The sequence below is a fragment of the Cibotium barometz genome, chromosome 62 (genome assembly GCF_041138505.1).
Source record: "Cibotium barometz isolate CiBa-2024 chromosome 62, ASM4113850v1, whole genome shotgun sequence".
NCBI lineage: Eukaryota > Viridiplantae > Streptophyta > Polypodiopsida > Cyatheales > Cibotiaceae > Cibotium > Cibotium barometz.
In genome coordinates, this window is record NC_141107.1 from 29,862,833 (window position 1) to 29,888,702 (window position 25,870).

General features: G+C 46.9%; 1 protein-coding gene across 1 annotated transcript in view; it reads left to right on the plus strand.

Moving 5' to 3' along the window:
• Positions 1 to 25,870, plus strand: part of BIOF (biotin F) — a 52,699-nt gene that overhangs the window by 17,597 nt on the left and 9,232 nt on the right. The window contains exons 4-9 of the mRNA XM_086795619.1: positions 1,846 to 2,075; positions 2,221 to 2,262; positions 2,349 to 2,436; positions 2,525 to 2,658; positions 3,776 to 3,864; positions 4,065 to 4,215. Coding sequence (XP_086651745.1) covers positions 1,846 to 2,075; positions 2,221 to 2,262; positions 2,349 to 2,436; positions 2,525 to 2,658; positions 3,776 to 3,864; positions 4,065 to 4,215 — 734 coding nt within the window. The remainder of the gene's footprint in view (positions 1 to 1,845; positions 2,076 to 2,220; positions 2,263 to 2,348; positions 2,437 to 2,524; positions 2,659 to 3,775; positions 3,865 to 4,064; positions 4,216 to 25,870) is intronic.

Here is a 25,870-nt window from a genome sequence, read left to right on the forward strand (position 1 = left end):
ATACAAACACACCATGTCAGGCTCCACAAGCCATACATGTATGTCATGTTAGGCTCCATATGCCACACATGAACAGTAGGAAATAGAAGCAATGAGGAATTTTGTGATAGTTGGGGCTGCCTCTCTATATTGTTGAAGCAAGTTCCGGATTTGGAGCTAGTGAGTAGAGGGTTCGGGTCGCCGGGAGTGATGGCATCTAGCCCTCTAAAGGACTTTGTGGGTGCATGTTGTCAGCCTACCGCCGCAGGTCTAGAGGGTGCTCACACCATGGGCTCACACCATGGGGACGTCTAGCTCTGTCTTGGCCCATGTGTCCCAGTGGAATCTTGTTTAGGCTGAGTGTCAGCCGGGGGCATCTCTGGTGGGGGCAAAAGAAGTCATCGATTGATGTTGATTCCATCTCCTCAGTACTACATAGCGTGCATACCCGTTTCTCGTGGGATGGCCTCCGCTTTCCTTGTCTCAATCTAGAGGTTGTGTGATGGCACCCTCAGCTGACCAATGGCATTCCTCATGGCATGGGACATGTGTCCGTGGAGTTAAGTGGGCCTCTCAAAGAAACCATCCCCATGACCCTCAAGAAATGCTCTTTTTAGGACTAAAGCTTCGGGGAAAGCTCAGCTGGGGATATCCATGTGTGGTATGTATGAAGTTTAGTCAGATCTAGATGGATGATGCAGTTGATATCTTGCGGTGAGAGATCAAGGAAGGGGGTGTCCAAGCTGCACTTGAAGGGGGGGAGATGGTCCATCCCAAAGCCATGTGACTCAGACCAACTGGTGGTGTGTGCATACCAACAACTACTATGACCCTCTTGCGCCAGTTGTCTAGAGTACTCCAAGGCCAATTGTGGGAGGTGATCTCTATGTAGTGTGTGCTGTATGTATGTGGAGGCATGGAACATGGCATCTATGATGAGAGGGGCTGATCCGGACTTGGCTAATACTATGGCATGTGGCACTGATGGCTTTCTCTTGATCATGCATGAGAACATAATCTGCAGTCTCTCCACTCTCTGCCAGTCCTCCTCTCCAGAGTCTGGCCCAAGAAAGACGCCCCATACATCATCTCCGGGTGGACCAAAGTATCGAATTGACAGCATTCGGTACTACATTCCTGGAAGTGGGCCTAAAAACATTCTCTCTCCAAACAAGCAAGGGTGGCATATCCTATGCAAAATGTGCTTGGGTGGCCGGGTGCATGGTAAAAACTGGTCCAGTGAAAATGATCCCCAGATATACATATGATTTGACCAACTCAACCTCATCTCCTCTGTATTTAAAAGAGTGTCTAGCATAGTCCAGAGAGAGAAAGAAAGAAAGATTTTATTACCGTCTTCCAAAAGACCGAACTCGGCCTATGAGACAAATCGGTGTACCTGTATGGGGTATCCTCTGTCATCCCAACAAAATGAAAAAGTACTGAACTAAAAAGCTGAATCTGGGTGTGCAATAAGTACAATGAGTGGTGGAGGGGATGGAGCTCTACTACTAGGAGAGAGAGAGAGAGAGAGAGTTATATTTATTATTAATGTCTTTAAATGACCCAAAGGGTCTGTGAGACCAAAATGATGTATATGTGGTGTCCAGAAATCTCGTCATGGATGGAAAAAGGAAAAGCAACAGTAAAAAACTGAAAACTGAAAGCTAAGATCTCAGACTTTGAGATTATACAAGATGAAAAATCTAGATCCTACTATGCCAAGTATAGGGTACAATAAATGATGAGATATGGGAGAAGGCTGAAGAAAATGTGAGGAGCAGTTAAGCTGCAATATAAGCTGTGTTTTCTCAGTTGCATATGTAATCTTCCGTTGTTTTTTAATTTTTGGGTGTGTTGACACAGGAGTGCTTGCTTTGCCCAACCGGATTTGCTGCTAACATGGCTGTAATGACAGCCATCACCAGTGTGATTCCACATACTGCTGAGGCTGCTAAAGTGGACGTGATTGCGATTTTTTCGGATGCCCTCAACCATGCATCCATCATTGATGGAATTCGGTTGTCGCGAAGACAAAGCAAAACAGAATTCGAAATATACAGGCATTGCGATGTAGACCATTTGAATCAGCTCTTGTAAGTTTTTCACGCTATTGTGGAACATCAGCTGGAAAGCTAATTTTCTGCACAAAGCAATCATGGACAGTAACAGTGGATCCGGTGCTTTGTTTTTGCTGTAGATGACCATCTCACCATATCCATATCCTTCTGAATTTCGCAGGTCACATTGTAAGCATGAGAGAAAGGTTGTCATAACTGACAGGTAATCTATGGAAGGTGTTCCACTCATGATAGTTTTCTACTTGCCATCTCTCTTCAGCCTCAGTGGAGATTCCCTATATTTTGCAGTTTGTTCAGCATGGATGGAGACTTTGCACCTATTATTGAGCTGGTTGCTCTGAGAAAAAAGTACAACTTTTTGCTAGTTATTGATGATGTAAGTCTTTTGCTAAAATTTTCTCTTGGTATTTCTGCTGTTTAATTCAAGAGTTTGAGCTGCTTCCCAAATGGATTGTGTATATCAGGCACATGGAACCTTGTTATGTGGTGAAACTGGAGGAGGGGTTGCAGAGGCATTCAATGTGGAAGGACAAGTGGATATAGTGGTTGGCACTCTAAGTAAAGCCATAGGGTGCCAAGGGGGTTTTGTTGCATGCAGGTATGGTTTATTTTTTTCAAAATTTTTTTTGGAGGCTTGACTGAGCACAAGGGTTTGGTGATTGGCTGCATCACTATAATATGGGATGTCAGTGGTGCCAATAGTATTACCCTAGCTAGAGTGTAAGTTTCAATTGAGGCTAGGCCTCTGAGCTCCAGGTTGGAGGATGAGTTGTGATCATGCAGGGGAGTTGCAGCACACAGCACAGCATTATGTTGTTACATCAGGAGTTACGGTTTGTGTGGCTTGGGGGTCAATTAAAATTAGCTGGCCTGTGGCTCTGGTTAATGCACTAATTGGTGTGCCAGTAGGGACCAAGCCAATCTAAGGTGCTACACCGCAGACATGTTGATGCCAATAGGCATGCAGTGAAAATGCCAGCTGCACAGGGTCGTGTTGGTATGTTGATGCTGCTTGGAAAGAAAAAATGCTGCTTTTTTTTTGCTGAAGACACCATAGCGGAAATTAGGAGGTATATGGAGGACATAAAGTAGGAAAAACAGAGGGTTGCGTTTGTGGAGTCTGCAAAAGCTGGTGGACTTAGTCCTTGTGGCTCGGCAAAGTCTTGATGAGGGCGAGATGAATGCTTTGCTTTTTTGATACAAGATGGTGTGTGCCAAGAGGAGAAAGTTGATATAGGATGGCCAGCATATCCAGCTTAAAACTCTGAATTTCCGGATTCATGGGCTCTTGACCCTTCTTTGTGATGGTTTCCAAGGTTTTTTGCTGTAGTTATAGGTCATGGCAACATTCTGGTACATTTGTGTGCTCATGTATGCTTAGTATCGGCGTTGGCTTATTAATACCAAAAGAGAATTGCAAGTGTGTTGATAACGACGGGGCCTGTTTATGCCCTCGAGGGTGTACAGGGGTATAGTCCACAAACCTCATATATAGACTGATATGGAGATATCCATCTACACAAGCATTTAGCCTCTCTCTCAGTGTTTTGAAGCCATCTACAAACCATTGATTTCTCTTACATGTTCTGTGGTCATACAATCTAGTTTATTTTCATAATTGAACTGTATTTTGTATCTATCTGATCTTAAGACGGAATTGTTTTGACAACTTTGTTATGTGAATTGTTTTGACAACTTTGTTATGTGCAGTGCAGTCGCAAATGGAAGCAAGTGATACAGTCTAGGGGTCGCTCATTCATTTTTTCAACTGCCCTTCCCGTTCCTGTTGTGGCTGCTGCACATGGTGTGTAACAATTTTTTCTCAGTTTACCTTAATACCTCTGCAGGGCTCTGCAAAGCAATGCTTGAAATATTGTGATGACAATGATACTTTGTTAAGCTTTCACTATAGGAGACCTTGGTAAAAAGGATATAGAGATACACACCTTTTTGATTACATGGTCAATGCCAGTAACTACACTTCTCATGTGCTTTGTTGTGTAGCTGCTATTCTTGTTGCTCGAGAAGAGAGATGGCGGCAGAGAGCTGTTTGGGATAGAGTTTATCAACTTGCAAATGCAACTGGATTCCATTTCAGTAGTCCCATCGCTCCCATCATTTTTGGCACCGAGGAGGAAGCTTTGGCAGCTAGCAGGTTTCTCACTTCAGTCTTTAAAATGTGTTGATTGTTCACATCATAGTAACATGGGACGGGGACGGGGAACGGCAAAAGGCAGGGAACGTGAGAAAGCTTGCAAGACCATGTTTTTGACGGGGACGTGAGAAAGCTTGCAAGACCACGGGCGTGAACCTCCTCCACTTCTAGGGCGGTTGGCATTAACCTCTTCCCACCATGACCAACCATCGGTTCTTCTAGCATCACCACGACGTGCGGAGCCGAAGGTTGCTTGTGAAGAAGATGCCATGAGAGAGGGTGAAAGTTGAGAGAGAGAGAGAGAGAGAGAGAGCTCTTAAGGCTTAAGGCTTAAGGCTTAAAAGTTAAGAGGCTAGAGCCTAGAGAAAGCTTGCGGGTTGAGACGAGAGAGAGAGAAAGAAAGAAAGAAAGAAAGAAAGAAAGCTGTATTAACGTCTACTAGAGGCCGAACTCGACCTATGAGACAAATCAATGTACAACTGTCAATGTCCTCTGGATGTCCAGAAAAAAAAACAAAGGACAAAATGAACATGAAATAAACTATGAAAGTGTTGAGCTAGTGGGGGGGCGTGATGGATGGAGCACTACTGCTAGAGGCTCAGTATGCAACCTATATGCGTAGGGTATACAAGAATGCAATGCAGATCTGTCTAGCTCCAACCAGTACCATAATGGGGGTGTAATATGTGATACATAGGCGATGGCAAGGCAAAAATACCTCGGAGCATGATCTCCGGGTGTGAGTGTAAGTGAACTAGCTGCTCCTGGATATGGTGCTAATATCAAGCCCGTATCTCTGTGATCTCCCTCTGATGTAGTCTGGGAGTCTGGTAGCCTGGTGCTCTCGGTCTCCGTTTGGCTCGGAGGTCCGCAGCGCGCTGAAGTGTAACCCCTCCTGTGTCATGGTAGGCACTGGGATAGATCTCTGGAAGAAATCAGTGAGCTGGAGCTGTCGCCCACCTCTCCCTGTGGTATGAGTCTGTAGCAGTGTCTCTAGCAAGAACTGGCCAGATCTGCGGACTCCATGATCTGGCGGAGTGAGGGATGTCCACTGAAGATGGTGGTGTACCTCCTAATGACACTATATGCTCTGCATCTGCATACATAATGCTCCTCACTCTCAACCTTCTCCTGGCATAGTCTGCATATCCTCTCCGCTCTGGGGATCCGTGCTACCCTACCTGCCTCAATCTCAAGCTGGTGTGATGACACTCTAAGCTAGCCAATCGCCACTCGGGCACTGTGAGGCATGTACACATCCATATATCCGGGTCGCTGAATGAATCCATCCGCTGAGATACGCATAAACTAATCTCTGTAGTATAGCATCTTCGGCGGTAGAGGCTGACTGGGTGTAATCCAAGTCTCATGGGTGTATTGCTGCCATAAATCCTGCCAAAGGACTCTGTTCCTCTCACTGTGAGCATAGTTGTTACGAGGCGTGCCTCTAACGGTTAGAGGCGTACGAGGCGTATGAGGCGATCAAGGCGTACGACTGCCTGATCGAGGCATCCACAAAATTTTATTTATTTATTTTTATTTTTATTTTTAATTTTTTTTGCTGGTTTGAGTCTTTAGACGGGGGCTTTAAGGGCCCAAGGCAGCCCCTCTCACACACACCTCTCTCTCCCTCATTCTCTCCCTCCCTCCCTTAAGCCTTTCTCAAGACCCAAAGTTCAAAGTTCAAACTTCAAACACACTAGGATGATGATGTTTTTTATACCCACTTTTGGAGCTCTCTCTATACTCTACCGGTTCATTTCATTTTACTTTGTACCCTTGAATCTTGATGATGTATCCAGATGATGATGATGGACTATTTTCGTCTCATAGGTCATTTTGGCCTTTTGCAGTCGTTTAATACAGCTTTCTTTCTTTCACACACACACTCTCTCTCCCTCTCATACACACCCTCTCTCTCCCTCCCTCAAGGCTCATACATACACACTCTAGTCTCTCTCTCTCTCAACTTTCACTATATATATTATATCTATCTATCACTATATATATATATATATATATATATATATATATATATATATATATATAAAACAGACGCCACTAACACGCCTCTAACGTCTCTAAAAAATACGAGTCTTTCGAGGCGCGTACCATACCCGCCTGGTACCAAACGCCTCTAACAACCTTGACTGTGAGAGAGCTGGATGTGTGGTGCATGTATATCATACTAGAAAGCTGGTAGGTGATCTATGTGGAGACCATGCTGAGCGAGCCACTGTATCATCTGTGAATACCATGATCTCCTATCTCCACTCTCTGTGAGCTGCCTGGACGCCTCAAAAGCTCTATGTGAGAGTCGATCTGATGGCATATCTCTGATCCTCTGTATGAAGCAGATCGTCTGGAAGAGGGCCTCTACTAGCGTAGGAGGTGCAGCAAACTCCACTCGGACAATGTCATGTGGGACGGAGGGTTTGCTGCGGATCATCCGTGAGAGCATGAGAATCTGAGGCCTCTCTATCTGAGACCATGTGGAGGTGGTGAGCCTAGGTGCCCATACTGCTGCAGCATACATCAAAGCAGAGGTGACTAGTGTGTCAAACGACCACCCCTTCGTGCGGGGCTCCTGGAAGTGTGCCTGGTGACATTGTCTCTCTAGCATGGCCAAAGCTGCATACCCTCGTGTGAGTCTATCCCTGGCTGCCTGTGCCATAGTAAATCTTCCTGGCGAGTCGTGAATGTAATCCCCAAGTACACACATGAGTCTACCACCTCTACCTGTCCTCCTGCTAGTGTGAAGATTGTCGTCTAACCGGCCCGTGAGGTGTGGAAAATCATGACCTTGGTTTTCCCAAGGTTCACTGTAAGTCCCCTCTGTGTGTAGAAGTCATCGAGTGCATGGAGATGATGCTATAGTCCCATCTGCGACTCAGAGACCAAAATGATATCATTTGCATATAGCATAATGTGGACTGTGGTACCTGAGATGTCTACCCTGTCCCCACCACCGTGAACAATGAAGTCAGCCACCTCATCAATGTATAGCCCAAATAGTGTAGGAGAGAGTGGGCATCCTTGCTTCACACCGATGGTGCTAGCAATAACATCAGATAGCCCCCCAGGGCATCGTATGCACCCGATGACCTACTCATATAAAGCATAGATGCCCCAGACCATCTCTGATGGGATCCCCAATGACTGGAGGCGCTGGAAGAGTCTCTCCCATGGCACCGTGTTAAATGCTTTGCGGAAATCCACAAAGTAGTAGTATAAGCTCCTCTCCCGCGCCCTAGCGTGATCAATCAAACATCTCAGAGTGAATATATGGTCAATAGTGGAGAAAGCTCGTCGGAATCTAGCCTGCCCTGGTGCTCGCAGTCCCTCCTTCTCTGCATATGAGCTCAACTCTGCCTCGAGCACTGCGCCATAAAGTTTGGCCAATGTATGACCAATCATGATAGTCCAGTAGTTGCTGGGGTCTAGCATGTCTCCCGCTTTGTGGAGAGGCACGATGGTGTGCTTAGTCCATTCAGCTGGTAGGCCCTCCACTAGTGCCCTTGGTGGTAGGGCGGGGCTCTTGTGGCTGTGGTATGGGCGGTTGCTGAGGGATATGGTAGAGGCTCTTTGCATGTGTGCGCCATGTGTGTGGATCCTCAATCGGGGTACGAGGGCGAGACTCTCTCATCCTGCGCCATGCAGTGGCTATATCTCTACTCATGAGAAGGTGGTACATATCCCAGTAGTGTGCCGCCTCATATGCACGCCTCTTACGGCGTGTGAGGGTCCGTATCTATCGACTCGCCTGTTTCTGTGCACCTGTTTCTGTGTAATGGTCCCCAGTGCTCTCTGGGCACGGAGGTGTCTATATAGCTCTCTGCACTTATCATCATACCACCGATTCTGGGACATGCTCCCAGATCTATCTGTGTGTGCAATATGTGTATGGTGGGGGAAGCTGCAGGTGACGACCGTATGTAGTAGAGATGACATCTGAGTGGTGAGTGTGTCTAGGGGTGACAGGGGATCCATCTGGAGTAGCCCGTCATATACATGATGCTCATATATGTCTGCCAGGTCATGGGTGAAGTAGAAAGTGGTATGCGATGCCTGTGTGGCCTGTGTGGGTGCTGGTGTGGAGCTTGCCAGTGAGACAGCAGGAGGTACGTGCGATCTGCACCGATAGGACAGGGGGGGATGGTGAAAGATGTCACTGCCTGTGTGGTCTCCATGGACCCCATGATGTAGTCCACTATGCTACCTCCCCGTGACCGTGGAAAGCATGTCAATGCTCCTGAATCCTGCCACTGTCTCATCTCGTTATAAATAACGAGATGGTGTCGGGCTCCCAACTCAAGTAGGTGATGACCATATCTGGTGTTACCCGGTCCCATGTCCTCTGACACCCTACAAGCTTCTGTGTCCTCCACCTCTAGTGTGTGCATCACCTCGGGGTGCTCGAAATCATAAATGTCGCACTGTCGGCTCTGTGTCCGTGCATTGAAGTCCCCCATAAGGAGGACTTCCCCCAAGTGTATGATCTCATCTGAAAGGGCTGCATATGGTGACTCTCCTAATCGCCCTGTGTCCTCCTTCTCTCTACTCTCCTCCTGTGCTGTCATGGCATATCTTGATCCTCTAGGAGAGAAGTAGCATAGAGGAATGTATAACACCCTGTCTGCCGAGAGCTGCAGTCTGATCCACATGTATCTAGCCTCCTGGTCATGTGTGAAGGGAGCTAAAGAAGCTCAGCTGAAACAGTTAGGGTTTCATGTGGGAGACACACAGAGAGAAGAAGGGAGAGAGAGAGAGAGACGTGTGGGGATAAGTCAACTCACAAAAGTATGAGTGTGTGACTCCCCTATCACACATGTATATTTGCTCTAGTACACATAGTGCACTTAGTACATTAAAAGTACTAAGTGTACTATGTACTATAAAACTTATGGGCTTGTACACACTATAAGGGTGGGCATAATGCCTTTACCCCAACAACCTCCCACTTAAAGGCAAAGTGCCCTTAAATGAAGGAAAAGAAAAAATCAGCATGTACATGATAATATACAAGGCCATATCAAGGCTGAAACTGGCCTCATCCAATGCCCATCAAGTGTCTGCAATGAGCAAACTGCTCTGGAGGCAATCTCTTTGTCAACAGATCAGCCGGGTTGTCATCCGTATGAATCTTGACAAGCTGAATCAGCTTGTTCTCTATCACCTCTCTGATGAAGTGATACTTCACATCCACATGCTTCGTCTTTGCATGAAAGACAGGGTTCTTTGCCAACTGGATGGCACTCTGACTGTCACAATGCAACAATGGAATATCCCCTGTATAACCCAAATCAACCACTAACCGAGATAGCCATAATGCCTCCTTGCAAGCCTCTGTGGCTCCAATATACTCGGCCTCTGTAGTAGATAAGGCAGTGCACTTCTGCATCCTGGATATCCATGACACAACACCTCCTGTGAATGTAAACACATAACCGGTAGTAGACTTCCGGTTATCTGGATGACCGGCATAATCTGAATCCGTGTAACCATGCACTAATGCATCCTGTTTGCCAAAGCAGATGCACATATCCTGTGTGCCCTTCAGGTATCTCATGACACCTTTCACTGCTTCCCAATGCTTTTTGCCAGGTTTGGCCATGTATCTAGTAACCACTCCCACTGCAAATGCAATGTCCGGCCTGGTAGCAACCATGGCATACATGAGACTTCCACAAGCTGAAGCATACGGAATCTTGGCCGTATCAGCCGTGTCACTATCCGACTGTGGGCTGTCCATAGCACTGAGTTTCAAATATGGAGGCAAAAGAGTACTAGTCTTCTTCCCCCCTTCCATATTGAACCTCTGCAAAACTTTGCCAATGTATTCCTTCTGAGACAAATACAACACATGCTGATTTCTGTCCCGAAGTATCCGCATACCCAAAATGTGATTTGCATCACCCAAATCCTTCATATCAAAGGTCTGATGCAGCCTCTTCTTCAAGGCATCCATCTCTTTACGAGATTTTCCGGCAATCAACATATCATCAACATACAAGATGAGGATCAATAGACTGCCATCCAAAGCTTTCTTGGTGTATAAGCAGTGATCTATGTCACTCCTCCTGAAATCCTGGGATTTCATGAATGTATCAAATTTATGATACCATTCCCTTGGTGCCTGTTTGAGCCCATAAAGACTCTTTTTCAGCTTGCATACAAGCTTCTCCTTTCCATTCACTGCATAACTCTCTGGCTGTTGCATATATATCTCCTCATGGAGATCACCGTGAAGAAAAGCAGTCTTCACATCCATTTGAATCAAATCCAGATCATCATGAGCAACCAAAGCTAATACGGCTCTAAGTGTGGTCATTTTGACCACTGGAGAGAAGATCTCATCAAAGTCCACACCATATTCCTGCTTGAAGCCCTTAGCCACTAACCTGGCTTTGTATCTTGGCTTTGCATCAGGTGCAACTTTGAGCCTGTAAACCCACTTGCATGGCAAAACCTTCTTGCCTGTAGGCAAATGCACCAACTTCCATGTTCCATTTTTATGCAGAGAATCCATCTCTGACTTCATAGCACGCTCCCAAAGAGCCTTGTCTGCCCTCTGTAAAGCCTCCTTATAACAAGAGGGCTCCCCACAGTCAGTGAGCATCAAGTAGTCAACCCCTGGAACAAACCTGTCAGGGAGTCTGGAGGGTCTTGTGGACCTCCGTACCCAATGACCATCATTTGCAGGTTGCTGTCCAGCCTGCATATCACCTATTGGTGGCTCCTGTTCCATGCCATAAGGTTGAAAGATCATGCCCGGTATCTCCTCTAACTGTGGGATATCCATAGGGATATCTTCTGCCATCTCTGGCTGTCCATTTGGACCATTTCCAGCACCATTTAAGGGCTGGTTTTGTTGCTGTAATGGCTGATTTACAGCCCTTGGTTGTTGTCCATGATGTCCACCATCATCAAAGATGACTCTACCAGGCTCCTGTTGCCTTGCAGGCTCCTTATACATGCATGTTTCATCAAAAATGACATCATTGCTGCGTATAATCTTTCTATTCACTTGATCCCAAAGTCTATACCCCATTTCACCTCTGTCACCATATCCTAGGAATATGCATTTGTGAGACTTAGGATCAAGTTTGGTGCGTATTTCCCTGCGTATGTGCACGTACGCAACGCAACCAAACACTCTCAAGTGCTTGTAGGACGGAGGCTTCCCTGTCCATACTTCCTCTGGCACTTTCCCACCAAGCCTCGTGTTAGGTGACCTGTTTATAAGATGAACGGCTGTCATAACAGCTTCAGCCCAAAAACCATGAGGTAACGCAGCATGTGACAACATAGAACGGACCTTCTCCTGAATGGCCCTGTTCATCCTCTCTGCTGTCCCGTTTTGTGGAGGATCATAAGGAGCAGAGAGCTCCCTCTTGATGCCTTTAGCATCACAAAAGTCCTGAAACTGTTTGGACATATACTCTCCACCATTGTCGGAACGCAAAGCCTTCAGTGTTTTGCCAGTTTGATTCTCAACATGAGCAACAAACTTCTGAAACACTGAGAATGTATCACTCTTCAAACAAAGAGGATAAACCCACACCTTGCGTGTGGCATCATCAATAAAAGACACAAAATATTTTGCCCCTCCCAAAGAAAGCTGAGGCATCTCACATACATCTGTATATGCACAAGCTCTAACTGAGCATCTTTCTGTCCAAGAGCTTTCTTCTGGGGGCACTGGAGTTGCCTGCCATATATACAATGCTCACAAAACTGAAAACTTGAGAACTTTAGAGAAGGCAAGTAACCAAAACGAGACAATTGCTCCATTCCTTTGACACTCATGTGTCCCAACCGGCTATGCCACATAGAGATTTCCGGCAGCTCGGTTGCATTTACATTAGCATGGTGACAAACACCAGCATGCATGAAGTAAAGAGTGTCCACCTTAGAGCCTCTGGCAACAACGAGTGAGCCCTTACTAATCTTCCACTTTCCACTACCAAATGTGGTAACATAACCAGCATCATCAAGCTGTCCAGTAGAAAACAGGTTCTTCTTGATCTCAGGCACATGTATGACATCATGGAGCATAAGCTGTGAGCCATCTGAAAACACAAGCCTCACATCACCTCTGCCAAGAATCTGGCATGCATGGTTGTCACCCAAATAAACTACTCCTTCATTGCCAGCAGTATACCTGACAAACAAGTCTCTACAACCTGTGACATGAAAGGAGGCATCTGAATCAATGATCCATGAGTGCATACCATGACCATCTCCTGCATGGAGTGAATAGGCATCAAGTGAAGACATGAACAGGACTTCATCCTCATTGTCACCTGCATGTGACACATTGACTTCTTCAATCTTGACTCCACTTTTGCCCTTTGGCTTTGCATCTTTGGCTTCATCTTTGTCTTTGTCTTTGCCTTTGCCCTTTTCCTTTTGATCATTCTTCCATTTGTAGCATTGCTTTTTGAAATGTCCCTTCTTGCCACAATAATGGCATTCCAAGTCCTTTTTGGAGCGGGACTTGCTCCTTCCCCGTTCTTGGCTTTTACCCCTTTGTTGGGATCTCCCACGTGCATTCATTGCATTGGACTTTCCAACAGAGTTGTTCTTCCTGTTCATCTTCTCTTGAAGGAGAGCACCCTCCACATCTGCATATGACAGCATAGCATTTGAATTGCTAGTGGCTGTCCTGAATGTGTCCCAACTCTCTGGCAAAGTGCATAAGAGAAAGGTGGCTTTGAACTCATCGTCCATTGCCAACTTTTGATTGATGACCTGGCTGACAACACCATTAAACTCATTTAGATGGGCTGTCATAGACGCCCCTTCCTTCATTTGAAGACCTATGAGTTTCTTCAACCAATACACTTTGCTTGAGGCACTTTGCTGGGCATACAAGTCCTGCAATCTTTGCCACATTCCCCAAGCTGTCTTCTCTTCACGTATGCTGAAAAGTAAAGAGTCTGACACAGACAACATGATGGTGGATCTTGCCAGCTCATCCATATCTTCCCATTCTTCAGCAGTAAGAGAAGCGGGCATTACACCCCTTTCTTTGATGGGCTTGTGCTGCTTCTTCTGGAGCAACCCATTATAGCACTGGGTTTGCCAAATGTCATAATTATGTGAGCCTTCAAGCTTTTTGATGTGAAGCAATGAAGAGCTCTCACCTGTGGTTGCCATAGCAATATGCAACCTTTGACACAGTCAATGCCTGACTCCCTGCAAGATGTGCAAACACTGCACCAAAGCACACAAAGTGCTCACAGTTGTTCTCCCAAAGTTTATCTCCCACTGCGGAAGCACGAATGCAACTCTCCTCCCACTGAATGTGATAAAATCACCAAAATCTGGTTGCTGCAGATTTATGACAGCACCTTAGATGTGCTCTGTTCCCCTTCCAAAATACTGTACAACAGTACTAAGTGCTCACCAATGATGTACCAAATCTGTACCGGCAAGTACAGCAGCTGAAAATGAGCCTTTTCCTCACTCAAATCAATGTACAGCCATGCCAAAACTTGTACAAAGTTGTACCAAATCTGTACCAGCAAGTATAGTAGCAATAAATGCTCTCCTGGCTGTCCAAATGAGTGAAAATCAGACCTTGACAGTCCTCACCACTGCATACAACAGTCCCGGACAGAAATTGAGCAAAAGCCCCTTGACTGCAAGTGGATTTCTAAGGGTTCAAGGCATAAAAGTCTTCCTTGCTGCTTTGCCAAGCTCAACAAGCACAGAATCTTGAAAAGCCCCTTGATTCAAGATCAATTTCTGATCATGAATGGTACATTAATGCACATGAAAGGCATCCAGAGTCTTCACAATGCCTCCCCTGGCCACATATACATCCAATACATAAAAGCCCCTTGATTTACTGGCACATTGAGTGCTTGACAGGCATCAACACATTGCCCAAAGCATCAAATGCCAGTGCCTGCATGCAAATCAACCCAATTGGCACAAAAGCCCTTTGATTTGCACTCCAATTTCCTGCAATTTAGCCCCGAATGTGAGATTGCTCACATCATACAGCATGTATGAATGCCCAATGGCACAATTACATCAAAAGCCCCAAATGTTAACACCAAATTTCCTGCCAATTGACCCGAAATGTGACCAATGTCACCCAATGTTGCCAATTGTGCTCAAATCTGAGCCATTAGGACCTGTACCTGCTCAATTGATGATAATGGACATGCAAATCCCAAAATTGAAGCAAATACCTCTGAAATTTCTTGATTTCTGTTGCAGAAAAGGGGGGGGGGGCTTCGTATTTGCTACTGCTGTACAGGTACGGATGCTGTATTCGTGTGCTGTACGGCTGTTGAAGGGAGCTGCCTTCTTGGGCGCCATCATCTGCACGCGTGCCTCGCCAGCACCAACCTTGCGGGCGAGCTCATTGATGGGCTTCAGCTGCTGGCCGCTGAAGGTCGCAGGGGAGAGGTCGGAGTGGGCGCTCTGTCCGAACACAACGCCAGGATCGGGACACGGAGGGTAGAAGTTGCACACCAGAACCAGGCGCTCCAGCCCCGGCAGCGCTCCGCTTCGCACGTGCTCCTTGCTCTTTGTACCCTTTTGTCACGCCTTGTGGCCAGGCCCTAGTGTATGCGATGCTATGCCTTGCGGTGGCTAGGCCTTCTTTGTTGCCGCCGCCTCTGCCTAGTGGCCAGCGCTACAACCACTCCCTCTTGTGGCCAGGCGTCTGACGCCCAACGCCTTGCTGCAACTCGTGGCCAACGCCTTGTGCTATGCACTGTTGCCACTGTCTTGCAGCGCCCAATGAAGCCTTGAATGTCACCTTGAACGCCTGCACCCTTGAGATAAAAACCCTAAAAAAATGTAACCCTAAAACCAGAGCTCTGATACCAGTTGAAGGGAGCTAAAGAAGCTCAGCTGAAACAGTTAGGGTTTCATGTGGGAGACACACACAGAGAAGAAGGGAGAGAGAGAGAGAGAGACGTGTGGGGATAAGTCAACTCACAAAAGTATGAGTGTGTGACTTCCCTATCACACATGTATATTTGCTCTAGTACACATAGTGCACTTAGTACATTAAAAGTACTAAGTGTACTATGTACTATAAAACTTATGGGCTTGTACACACTATAAGGGTGGGCATAATGCCTTTACCCCAACAATGTGCTACCACCTGTAGGCGTCCATGTAGCTCTCGCCTGAAGAGTACCGCTGTACCTCCAGATCCTCTCGATGTGCTTTGCCGTGTGATCCCCCCTGTGTGTAGACTCCCACTGATAACCCTCTACTTTGGGTAGCCCCCTCTCTGGTGTGTGGGAGAGAGAAGAATTAGGGTTAGGTTAATTCATGTGGGAGACATACACAGAGAAGCAAGGGAGAGAGAGAGAGAGAGTTGTGGGGATAAGTCAACTCATGAAGATATGAGTGTGTGACTCCCCTATCACACATGTATATTGCACTAGTACACATAGTGCACTTAGTACATTAAAAGTACTAAGTGTACTATGTACTATAACTTATGGGCTTGTACACACTATAAGGGTGGGCATAACGTCTTTACCCCAACAATCTCCCACTTAAAGGCAAAGTGCCCTTAAATGAAGGAAAAGAAAAATCAGCATGTACATGATAATATACAAGGCCATATCAAGGCTGAAACTGGCCTCATCCAATGCCCATCAAGTGTCTGCAATGAGCAAACCGCTCCGGAGGCAAACTCTTTGTCAACAGATCAGCCGGGTTGTCATCCGTATGAATCTTAACAAGCTGAATTTGCTTGTTCTCTATCACCTCTCTGATGAAGTGATACTTCACATCCACATGCTTCATCTTTGCATGAAAGACAGGGTTCTTTGCCAACTGGATGGCACTCTGACTGTCACAATGCAACAATGGAATATCCCCTGTATATCCCAAATCAACCACTAACCGAGATAGCCATAATGCCTCCTTGCAAGCCTCTGTGGCTGCAATATACTCGGCCTCTGTAGTAGATAAGGCTGTGCACTTCTGCATCCTGGATATCCATGACACATCACCTCCTGTGAATGTAAATACATAACCGGTAGTAGACTTCCGGTTATCTGGATGACCGGCATAATCCGAATCCGTGTAACCATGCACTAATGCATCCTGTTTGCCAAAACAAATGCACATATCCTGTGTGCCCTTCAGGTATCTCATGACACCTTTCACTGCTGCCAGGGTTGGCCATGTATCTAGAAACCACTCCCACTGCAAATGCAATGTCCGGTCTAGTAGCAACCATGGCATACATGAGACTGCCACAAGCTGAAGCATACGGAACCTTGGCCATATCAGCCCTGTCTCTATCTGACTGTGGGCTGTCCATAGCACTGAGTTTCACATATGGAGGCAAAGGAGTACTAGTCTTCTTCCCCCCGTCCATATTGAACCTCTGCAAAACTTTGCCAATGTATTTCTTCTGAGACAAATACAACACATGCTGATTTCTGTCCCGAAGTATCCGCATACCCAAAATGTGATTTGCATCACCCAAATCCTTCATATCAAAGGTTTCATGCAGCCTCTTCTTCAAGGCATCCATCTCTTTACGAGATTTCCCGGCAATCAACATATCATCAACATACAAGATGAGGATCAATAGACTGCCATCCAAAGCTTTCTTTGTGTACAAGCAGTGATCTATGTCACTTCTCCTGAATTTCTGGGATTTCATGAATGTATCAAATTTGTGATACCATTCCCTTGGTGCCTGTTTGAGCCCATAAAGACTCTTTTTCAGCTTGCATACAAGCTTCTCCTTTCCACTTACTGCATAACCCTCTGGCTGTTGCATATATATCTCCTCATGGAGATCACCGTGAAGAAAAGCAGTCTTCACATCCATCTGAATCAAGTCCAGATCATCATGCGCAACCAAAACCAACACAGCTCTAAGTGTGGTCATTTTGACCACTGGAGAGAAGATCTCATCAAAGTCCACACCATATTCCTGCTTGAAGCCCTTAGCCACTAACCTGGCTTTGTATCTTGGCTTTGCATCAGGTGCAACTTTGAGCCTGTAAACCCACTTGCATGGCAAAACCTTCTTGCCTGCAGGCAAATGCACCAACTTCCAAGTTCCATTTTTATGCAGAGAATCCATCTCTGACTTCATGGCACGCTCCCATAGAGCCTTGTCTGCCCTCTGTAAAGCCTCTTTATAACATGAGGGCTCCCCACAGTCAGTGAGCATCAAGTAGTCAACCCCTGGAACAAACCTGTCAGGGGCTCTGGAGGGTCTTGTGGACCTCCGTACCCAATGACCATCATTTGCAGGTTGCTGTCCAGCCTGCATATCACCCATTGGTGGCTCCTGTTCCATGCCATAAGGCTGAAAAATCATGCCCGGTATCTCCTCTAACTGTGGTATATCCATAGGGATATCTTCTGCCATCTCTGGCTGTCCATTTGGACCATTTTCAGCACCATTTAAGGGCTGGTTTTCCTGCTGTAATGGCTGATTTACAGCCCTTTGTTGTTGTCCATGATGTCCATCATCATCAAAGATGACTCTGCTAGGCTCCTGTTGCCTTGCAGGCTCCTTATACATGCATGTTTCATCAAAAATGACATCATTGCTGCGTATAATCTTTCTATTCACGGGATCCCAAAGTCTATACCCCATTTCACCTCTATCACCATATCCTAGGAATATGCATTTGTGAGACTTAGGATCAAGTTTGGTGCGCATTTCCCTGCGTATGTGCACGTACGCAACGCAACCAAACACTCTCAAGTGCTTGTATGACGGAGGCTTCCCTGTCCATACTTCCTCTGGCACTTTCCCACCAAGCCTCGTGTTAGGTGACCTGTTTATAAGGTGAACGGCTGTCATAACAGCTTCAGCCCAAAAACCATGAGGTAACGCAGCATGTGACAACATAGAACGGACCTTCTCCTAAATGGTCGTGTTCATCCTCTCTGCTGTCCCGTTTTGTGGAGGATCATAAGGAGTAGAGAGATCCCTCTTGATGCCTTTAGCATCACAAAAGTCCTGAAACTGTTTGGACATATACTCTCCACCATTGTCGGAACGCAAAGCCTTCAGTGTTTTGCCAGTTTGATTCTCAACATGAGCAACAAACTTCTGAAACACTGAGAATGTATCACTCTTCAAACGAAGAGGATAGACCCACACCTTGCGTGTGGCATCATCTATAAAAGACACAAAGTATTTTGCCCCTCCCAAAGAAAGCTAAGGCATCTCACATACATCTGTATGCACAAGCTCTAACTGAGCATCTTTCTGTCCAAGAGCTTTCTTGTGGGGGCACTGTAGTTGCCTACCATATATACAATGCTCACAAAACTGAAAACTTGAAAACTTTAGAGAAGGCAAGTAACCCAAACGAGACAATTGCTCCATTCCTTTGACACTCATGTGTCCCAACCGGCTATGCCACATAGAGATTTCCGGCAGCTCGGTTGCATTTACATTAGCATGGTGACAAACACCTGCATGCATGAAATAAAGAGTGTCCACCTTAGAGCCTCTGGCAACAACCAGTGAGCCCTTACTAATCTTCCACTTTCCACGACCAAATGTGGTAACATAATCAGCATCATCAAGCTGTCCAGTAGAAAGCAGATTCTTCTTGATCTCAGGCACATGCCTGACATCATGGAGCATAAGCTGTGAGCCATCTGAAAACACAAGCCTAACATCACCTCTGCCAAGAATCTTGCATGCATGGTTATCACCCAAATAAACCACTCCTTCATTGCCAGCAGTATACCTGACAAACAAGTCTCTGCAACCTGTGACATGAAAGGAGGCACCTGAATCAATGATCCATGAGTGCATACCATGACCACCTGTAAGAAGTGAATGGGCATCAAGTGAAGACGTAAATAGGACCTCATCCTCACTGCCACCTGCATGTGACACATTGATTTCTTCAATCTTGACTCCACTTTTGCCCTTTGGCTTTACATCTTTGGCTTCATCTTTCTCTTTGTCTTTGCCTTTTCCCTTTTCCTTTTGATCATTTTTCCATTTGTAGCATTGCTTTTTAATGTGTCCCTTCTTGCCACAATAATGGCATTCCAAATCCTTTTTGGAGCGAGACTTGCTCCTTCCCCGTTCTTGGCTTTTTCCCCTTTGCTGGGATCTCCCACGTGCATTCATTGCATTGGACTTTCCAACAGAGTTGTTTTTCCTGTTCATCTCTTCTTGAAGAAGAGCACCCTCAACATCTGCATATGACAGCATAGCATGCGAATTGCTAGTGGCTGTCCTGAATGTGTCCCAACTCTCTGGCAAAGTGCATAAGAGAAAAGTGGCTTTGAACTCATCGTCCATTGCCAACTTTTGATTAATGACCTGGCTGACAATACCATTAAACTCATTTAGATGGGCTGTCATAGACGCACCTTCCTTCATCTGAAGACCTATGAGTTTCTTCAACCAATACACTTTGCTTGAGGCACTTTGTTGGGCATACAAGTCCTGCAATCTCTGCCACATTCCCCAAGCTGTCTTCTCTTCACGAATGCTGAAAGTAAAGAGTCTGACACAGACAACATGATAGTAGATCTTGCCAGCTCATCCATATCTTCCCACTCTTCAGCAGTAAGAGAAGCGGGCATTACACCCCTTTCTTTGATAGGCTTGTGCTGCTTTTTCTGGAGCAACACATTGTAGCACTGGGTTTGCCAAATATCATAGTTATGTGAGCCTTCAAGCTTTTTGATGTGAAGCAATGAAGAGCTCTCACCTGTGGTTGCCATAGCAATATGCAACCTGTCAATGCCTGACTCCCTGCAAAATGTGCAAACACTGCACCAAAAGCACACAAAGTGCTCACCGTTGTTCTCCCAAGCTTTATCTCCCACTGCGGAAGCACAAATGCAACTTTTCTCCCACTTTATGTGATGAAATCACCAAAATCTGGTTGCTGCAGATTTTGGACAGCACCTTAAATGTGCTCTGTTGCTTTTCCAAAGTACTGTACAACACTACCAAGTGCTCACCAATGATGTACCAAACCTGTACCGGCAAGTACAGCAGCTGAAATTGAACCTTTTGGTCACTCAAAACGTGTACAGCCATGCCAAAACTTGCACAAAGCTGTGCCAAATCTGTACCAGAAGAAACTCAGCTTCAGAGGATCAAGACAGCAACCTATGCTCTGATACCAGTTGTGTGGGAGAGAGAAGAATTAGGGTTAGGTTAATTCATGTGGGAGACATACACAGAGAAGCAAGGGAGAGAGAGAGAGAGAGAGAGTTGTGGGGATAAGTCAACTCATGAAGATATGAGTGTGTGACTCCCCTATCACACATGTATATTGCACTAGTACACATAGTGCACTTAGTACATTAAAAGTACTAAGTGTACTATGTACTATAACTTATGGGCTTGTACACACTATAAGGGTGGGCATAACGTCTTTACCCCAACATCTGGGCTCTGGTGTGTCTCTGTAAGTAGTATGATGTCCCGTCCCTCCATGATCTCCTCCATCCTCCCAAGATGTGTCCAAAGCACTCCATTGCAGTTCCAAACTGCTATGTGTATCTGTGAATTTGGATCCTCCATAGCTGATGTCCCATAGGCCACCTGGCGCTAATCGGTGGCCTTGCCATCGATGATGACACGACCATCGCGATAGAATGCTCTCTTGCCCTCTTTCCGGGCCTGTAGGACTCTTGGCATACATGTTTTCCTGTGTTCTATCTGCATCCTCGTAAGGTCGTCATCTAAATAGATGGGATCTCCATGTAATCCTCATAGAATCACCCTCTTCCTCATGAAGGTGGCCCTCTCCGTCTCCCTTGCAAACTTGCAAATTGTAGGATGAGGGCTCGCTTGCGTGTCGAGTCTTTCTCGGCTCTCCATGCTTTGGTGAAGGGGGGAGGGTCCTCTTCCCTGTAGCCGAGCTTCATGCATAGAAGCTGTCCACCTTTCTCGGGAGTGGAGTCGGGTGTCTCGGTTATACCTGTGACTCGAATGTTGAGGCGGCGGGCCTACCTCATCTTCTCCTCTTCAATGGTGGTGTGAATGATTTGGTGTTCTTCCCTTTGAGTCTCCTCCCTCACCTCTTTACGGATGTTTTTCTTCACCACTTCAACCCATCCTGATTGCTTGGCTTCGAGTTTCCCCTCCATCTCTTTTGTGATCTCCTTGGAGATCTCTTCTTTGATGGCCGTGAGAGTGTTGCCATTGATCTCCCCTTCTTCCTTCTTGGTGTTCTAGACGACTACCAATTCCACTTTCAGTGCACTCACCTCCTCCTTGAGTGCCGTGTTCTCTTGTTCAAGTTCCGTGACCCGTACTTCGAGGGCCATGATGTGCCGGTGTAACTTGTTCTCCACCTCATTGAGGTTGGAATCGGATGTCTTCTTGTTTTCCTTGATTAGTGCCTTCATTGCCGTTTCGAGGGCCTCGAGCTTCTCTTGGAGACTCGGAGCCATTCTTCGAGATTACTCTGCAGTGCTTCCCACAGGCAGGCAGAGAGGAGCGAGAGAGGGATTGTAGTAGAGAGAGAGAGAGAGAGAGAGAGAGAGAGAGAGAGAGAGAGAGAGAGAGAAAGAAAGAAAGAAAGAAAGAAAGATTTTATTAACGTCTTCCAAAAGACCGAACTCGGCCTATGAGACAAATCGGAGTACATGTATGGGGTATCCTCTGTCATCCCAACAAAATGAAAAAGTACTGAATAAAAAAGCTGAATCTGGGTGTGCAGGGGATGGAGCTCTATTACTAGGAGAATGCAAAGCTATATGCATGGAGTATACAATCATGATATGCAACCTAGCTAGCTCCATCCTGTACCATACTGGGGGTATAAAATGGTATACATCAGTGAAGGGGGTGTCCACAGCTCCCTGAAGAACATGCCTGGGTGTGCTCTGAAGCGAGCCAGTCGCTCCGCACCCTCTCTGTGAAACTGAGCTCTGATCTCTGTCATCTCTCTCTGGTATAGGCGTGGTGTCCGAAAGCCAGGTGTCCTCTGTCTCCTGCGGGCTCTAAGTGTCTCTGCTCTCTGGAGAGTAATTCCCTGCCGTGTAGGGGCTGGGAGGGGTATGGATCTCTGAAAAAATGTAGTAATCTGTGTCTGTCGCCCCCCCTCTGGAGCTGTCTGAGCCTGTAATAATGTCTCTCTGTGGCACTGTATGTCTAGAATGTATCTCCCCAGTATGCGCTGGTCTGCTGCCTCAAAGATCTGGCGTAGGGAATGTGGCTCTCTGAATAAAATGGGATATCTCTCTCTGATGGCTGTATATGCTCTGCATCTGCATACATAATGCTCCTCACTCTCCACCTCCTCTCTGCACAATCTGCATACCCTCTCCTCTCGGGGGATCCGTGCTGCTCTGCCAGTCTCAATCTCCAATCGGTGTGATGAAACTCTGAGCTGACCAATAGCCACTCGGGAGCCGTGTGGTAAAAAGCCCTCCATGTATCTAGGCCTCTCTATAAATCCATCATCAGTGATACTCATGAAGTGATCTCTGTAGTATAGCATCTTCGGTGGAAGAGGCTGTGTAGGCGAAATCCATGTCTCTCGTGTATAGAGCTGCCATAGATCCTGTCTCAATACTCTGTTCCTCTCACTATGAGAGAGACGGATATGTGGTGCATCCCTGTCATACTGGAATGGTGGTAGATGATCCATGTCTAGGCCATGCTGTGAGAACCAATGTGTGACCTGTGCATACCATGATCCTCTGTCTCCTGCCTCAGCCAACTGTCTAGATGCCTGAAAAGCTCTGTATGATAATCTGTCCTGTGGCATCTCTCTGAATCTGTCTAGCAGGCATATAGTCTGAAATATGGCCTCTACCATCATAGGAGGCGCAGCAAACTCTGCTCGGATAATGTCATGAGGTACTGACGGTTTGCTGCGTATCATGCGTGCCATCATGAGGGCCTGTGGTCTCTCTATCTGTGTCCACCAATGGGTAGCAAGGCCTGGCGCCCATACTGCTGCTCCATACATCAATGCCGGTGTGACTAATGTGTCAAATAGCCACCCCTTCGTCCGGGGCTCCTGAAAATGCGCCTGGTGGCACTGTCTCTCTAGCATAGCCAATGCTGCATATCCCCGTGTCAATCTAGCTCTGGCTGCTGAACCCATGGTAAAGCGTGTGGCTGCTGCAGAGAAGGTAACCCCTAGGTACACGTATGATGTCACCACCTCCACCTGGCATCCTGCGAGAGTGAATGTCAGATGACTCCTGCCCTGTCTCGATGTATGAAAGACCATAACCTTGGTTTTCCCAAGGTTCAGGGCAGCGCTAGGCGCAGCACAGCCAGGGTGCGCAGCGCGAGCAGGGTAGGACCACCAGCGCGTAGCGCGAGTAGGGAGAGCTTGCGCGACGTCACGTCATGGACCAGACGGCTTTCACGAGCCGGGCAAGACCACCAGCGCGTAGCGCGAGCAGGGAGAGCTTGCGCGACGTCACGCCATGGACCAGACGGCTTTTCGCGAGCAGGGCAGAACCACCAGCGGGTAGCGCGAGCAGCGAGCAAGGCAGAACCACCAGCGCGTAGCGCGTGCAGTGAGCAAGGCAGGACCACCAGCGCGGGGGGGGGGAGAGAGAGAGAGAGAGAGAGAGAGAGAGAGAGAGAGAGAAGAGAGAGAGAAGAGAGAGAGAGAGAGAAGAGAGAGAGAGAGAGAGAGAGAGAGAGAGAGAGAGAGAGAGATGAGATGAGATGAGATGAGATGAGATGAGATGTTATATTAACGTCTTCAAAAGGCCAAAGTGACCTATGAGACCAAAGTTACAACCATGTGACATCTGATACAATGTCTCGAAAAGAAAAGAAAGAACTGAAGGTAAGTATCTAGCCCTACAATACATCAGTAGGGAGCATCCGGAAGCAGCAACTAGGGAGAGAGAGAGCGCTTGCTGCTTAAGCTCAAGAGTGGGGAGAGGGAGTGGGGCGGCTGGGCAAGAGTGAGAGAGTGGGAGAGAGAGAGAGAGGAGAGCTCAAGCCTTATAGGTGGCGGAGAGCTCCAAGCCTCAAGGCTCATGCATGGTGCGGGTCACGGGTGATGGCAGGCCACAATGCCAATGGGAGGAAACGGGCGCAGCTGCCAGCCACCAACGGGCAGAAGCGGCGGAAAAAACGGCAGAAAAAAGTGAAAAAACGGCGGAAAAAAAAGCGAAACAACGGCGCAAAAAACCAGCGAAAAAAAAAGCATCCCACCGTCCCGTTCCAGACCTGTCCCCGACAGCGCACACCCGTTCTGCCGTTCCCTGGACGCCGTCCCCTTGTGATGCAGGTGCCCAAGGCATCCCGCCCGCCGTGTCGGAGCGCCATGCCGTTTCGGGACGGCGTTTCCGCGTCCCGGCTCTCCGTCCCCTCCGTCCCCTGTTACTATGGTTCACATAAGTATGCTTTTGGATCCGTTTCAGAGTCAGCCATACAGTAACACTGACAAGGTTTAATGCTTCTCAACTTACCTATCTGGAAGTCTTCCTCAAGTATTACCACCAGACCATACACCACATTGGTGAGGCCTGTAAGAAAATTGGCTACCAGGCACTGGCTATTAGATCCCTCGTCATAAAGATGTGTCTGATTGGTTCACTAAATTGATTCTCTACATGGAGAACTTCTGAAACCCATTCCTTCAACTCTGAAAGTAACTGAATCAAACCATTATGGTTATCGGAACTACTACATACAAAAGGAGTTCCCAGTACTCTTGGATCTTACCAACTCAAACCTTAGAGGTTCCTTTACTGACCGGAAAAAGCACCACAAAAGGCTACTCCCTAGTTAAAACTAATTATCACAGGTGACAGGCTAAGGTTTACGTTTCTTTCATGAGGTAAGCTCTCCCTCATTGACATCCGTCAAAGGTAGCTTCTTCATATCTCTGGTTATTGGTGTCTCAACAATGAACATCATATGGAGATTCCCTATGACAAATAGGTTCCTTAAACACAAGCCCTTGATCAGTGATATCCCATCAACCAATTCATGTCTTGCTCTACAAAAGACACGACCAATCAATTGAAATTTTGCAATCCATCCTTAGAACCACATGATACCTTTGAATGTTACCCTTCTCATCCACAAAGGATTTTTTGAGATGGGTTTTAAGGTTCAAACTTTAACCAAGTGACCTTTATCGATATGATCCTGAAGCAAAGTGGTCAGCTTTATACCGAGACTGCTTTGTGCATAGAATTAGTGTCCCTGAGGACCTAAACACACATGATACCCACAAAGTTCCTCGTGATCGATCTTGGTTCGAGACTCAAATCCTGCAAAGAAACGAACAAACAAACAACAAGGGGGTGCAGGCCTGACTCACCTCCCAACCATGACAGCCGTGGGCAAGCCCACAGACTTGGCTGTCCCCACCAAGCCACGAGCTGAGCTAACTAGGATGACGTACCGACCAATCTCCTCCTCGCGACGTCCCATACCGCCACGAAGCTGCCCTCACGGGCCTCGAGACTACTGTCGGCCTCGGCTGTGTAAAGCAGGTGCACGTCTGCACTAGATCCAGGCTCCAAGGCCATAGAGCTCTCACAAACTCGGGAGACTATCTATATCCCAATAACTAACCTTGGCCACCCTTTTATAGGCTCTTGGCCGGTCATCGGGCGTCCACACTTGGGCGTCCGCCCGTCCATACTTGGCCCGTTAGTATATCCCTAACTCAGCTCGTCAATCAGCCTGCCTAGTTCCAAGCTTCCCCAAGCCTCG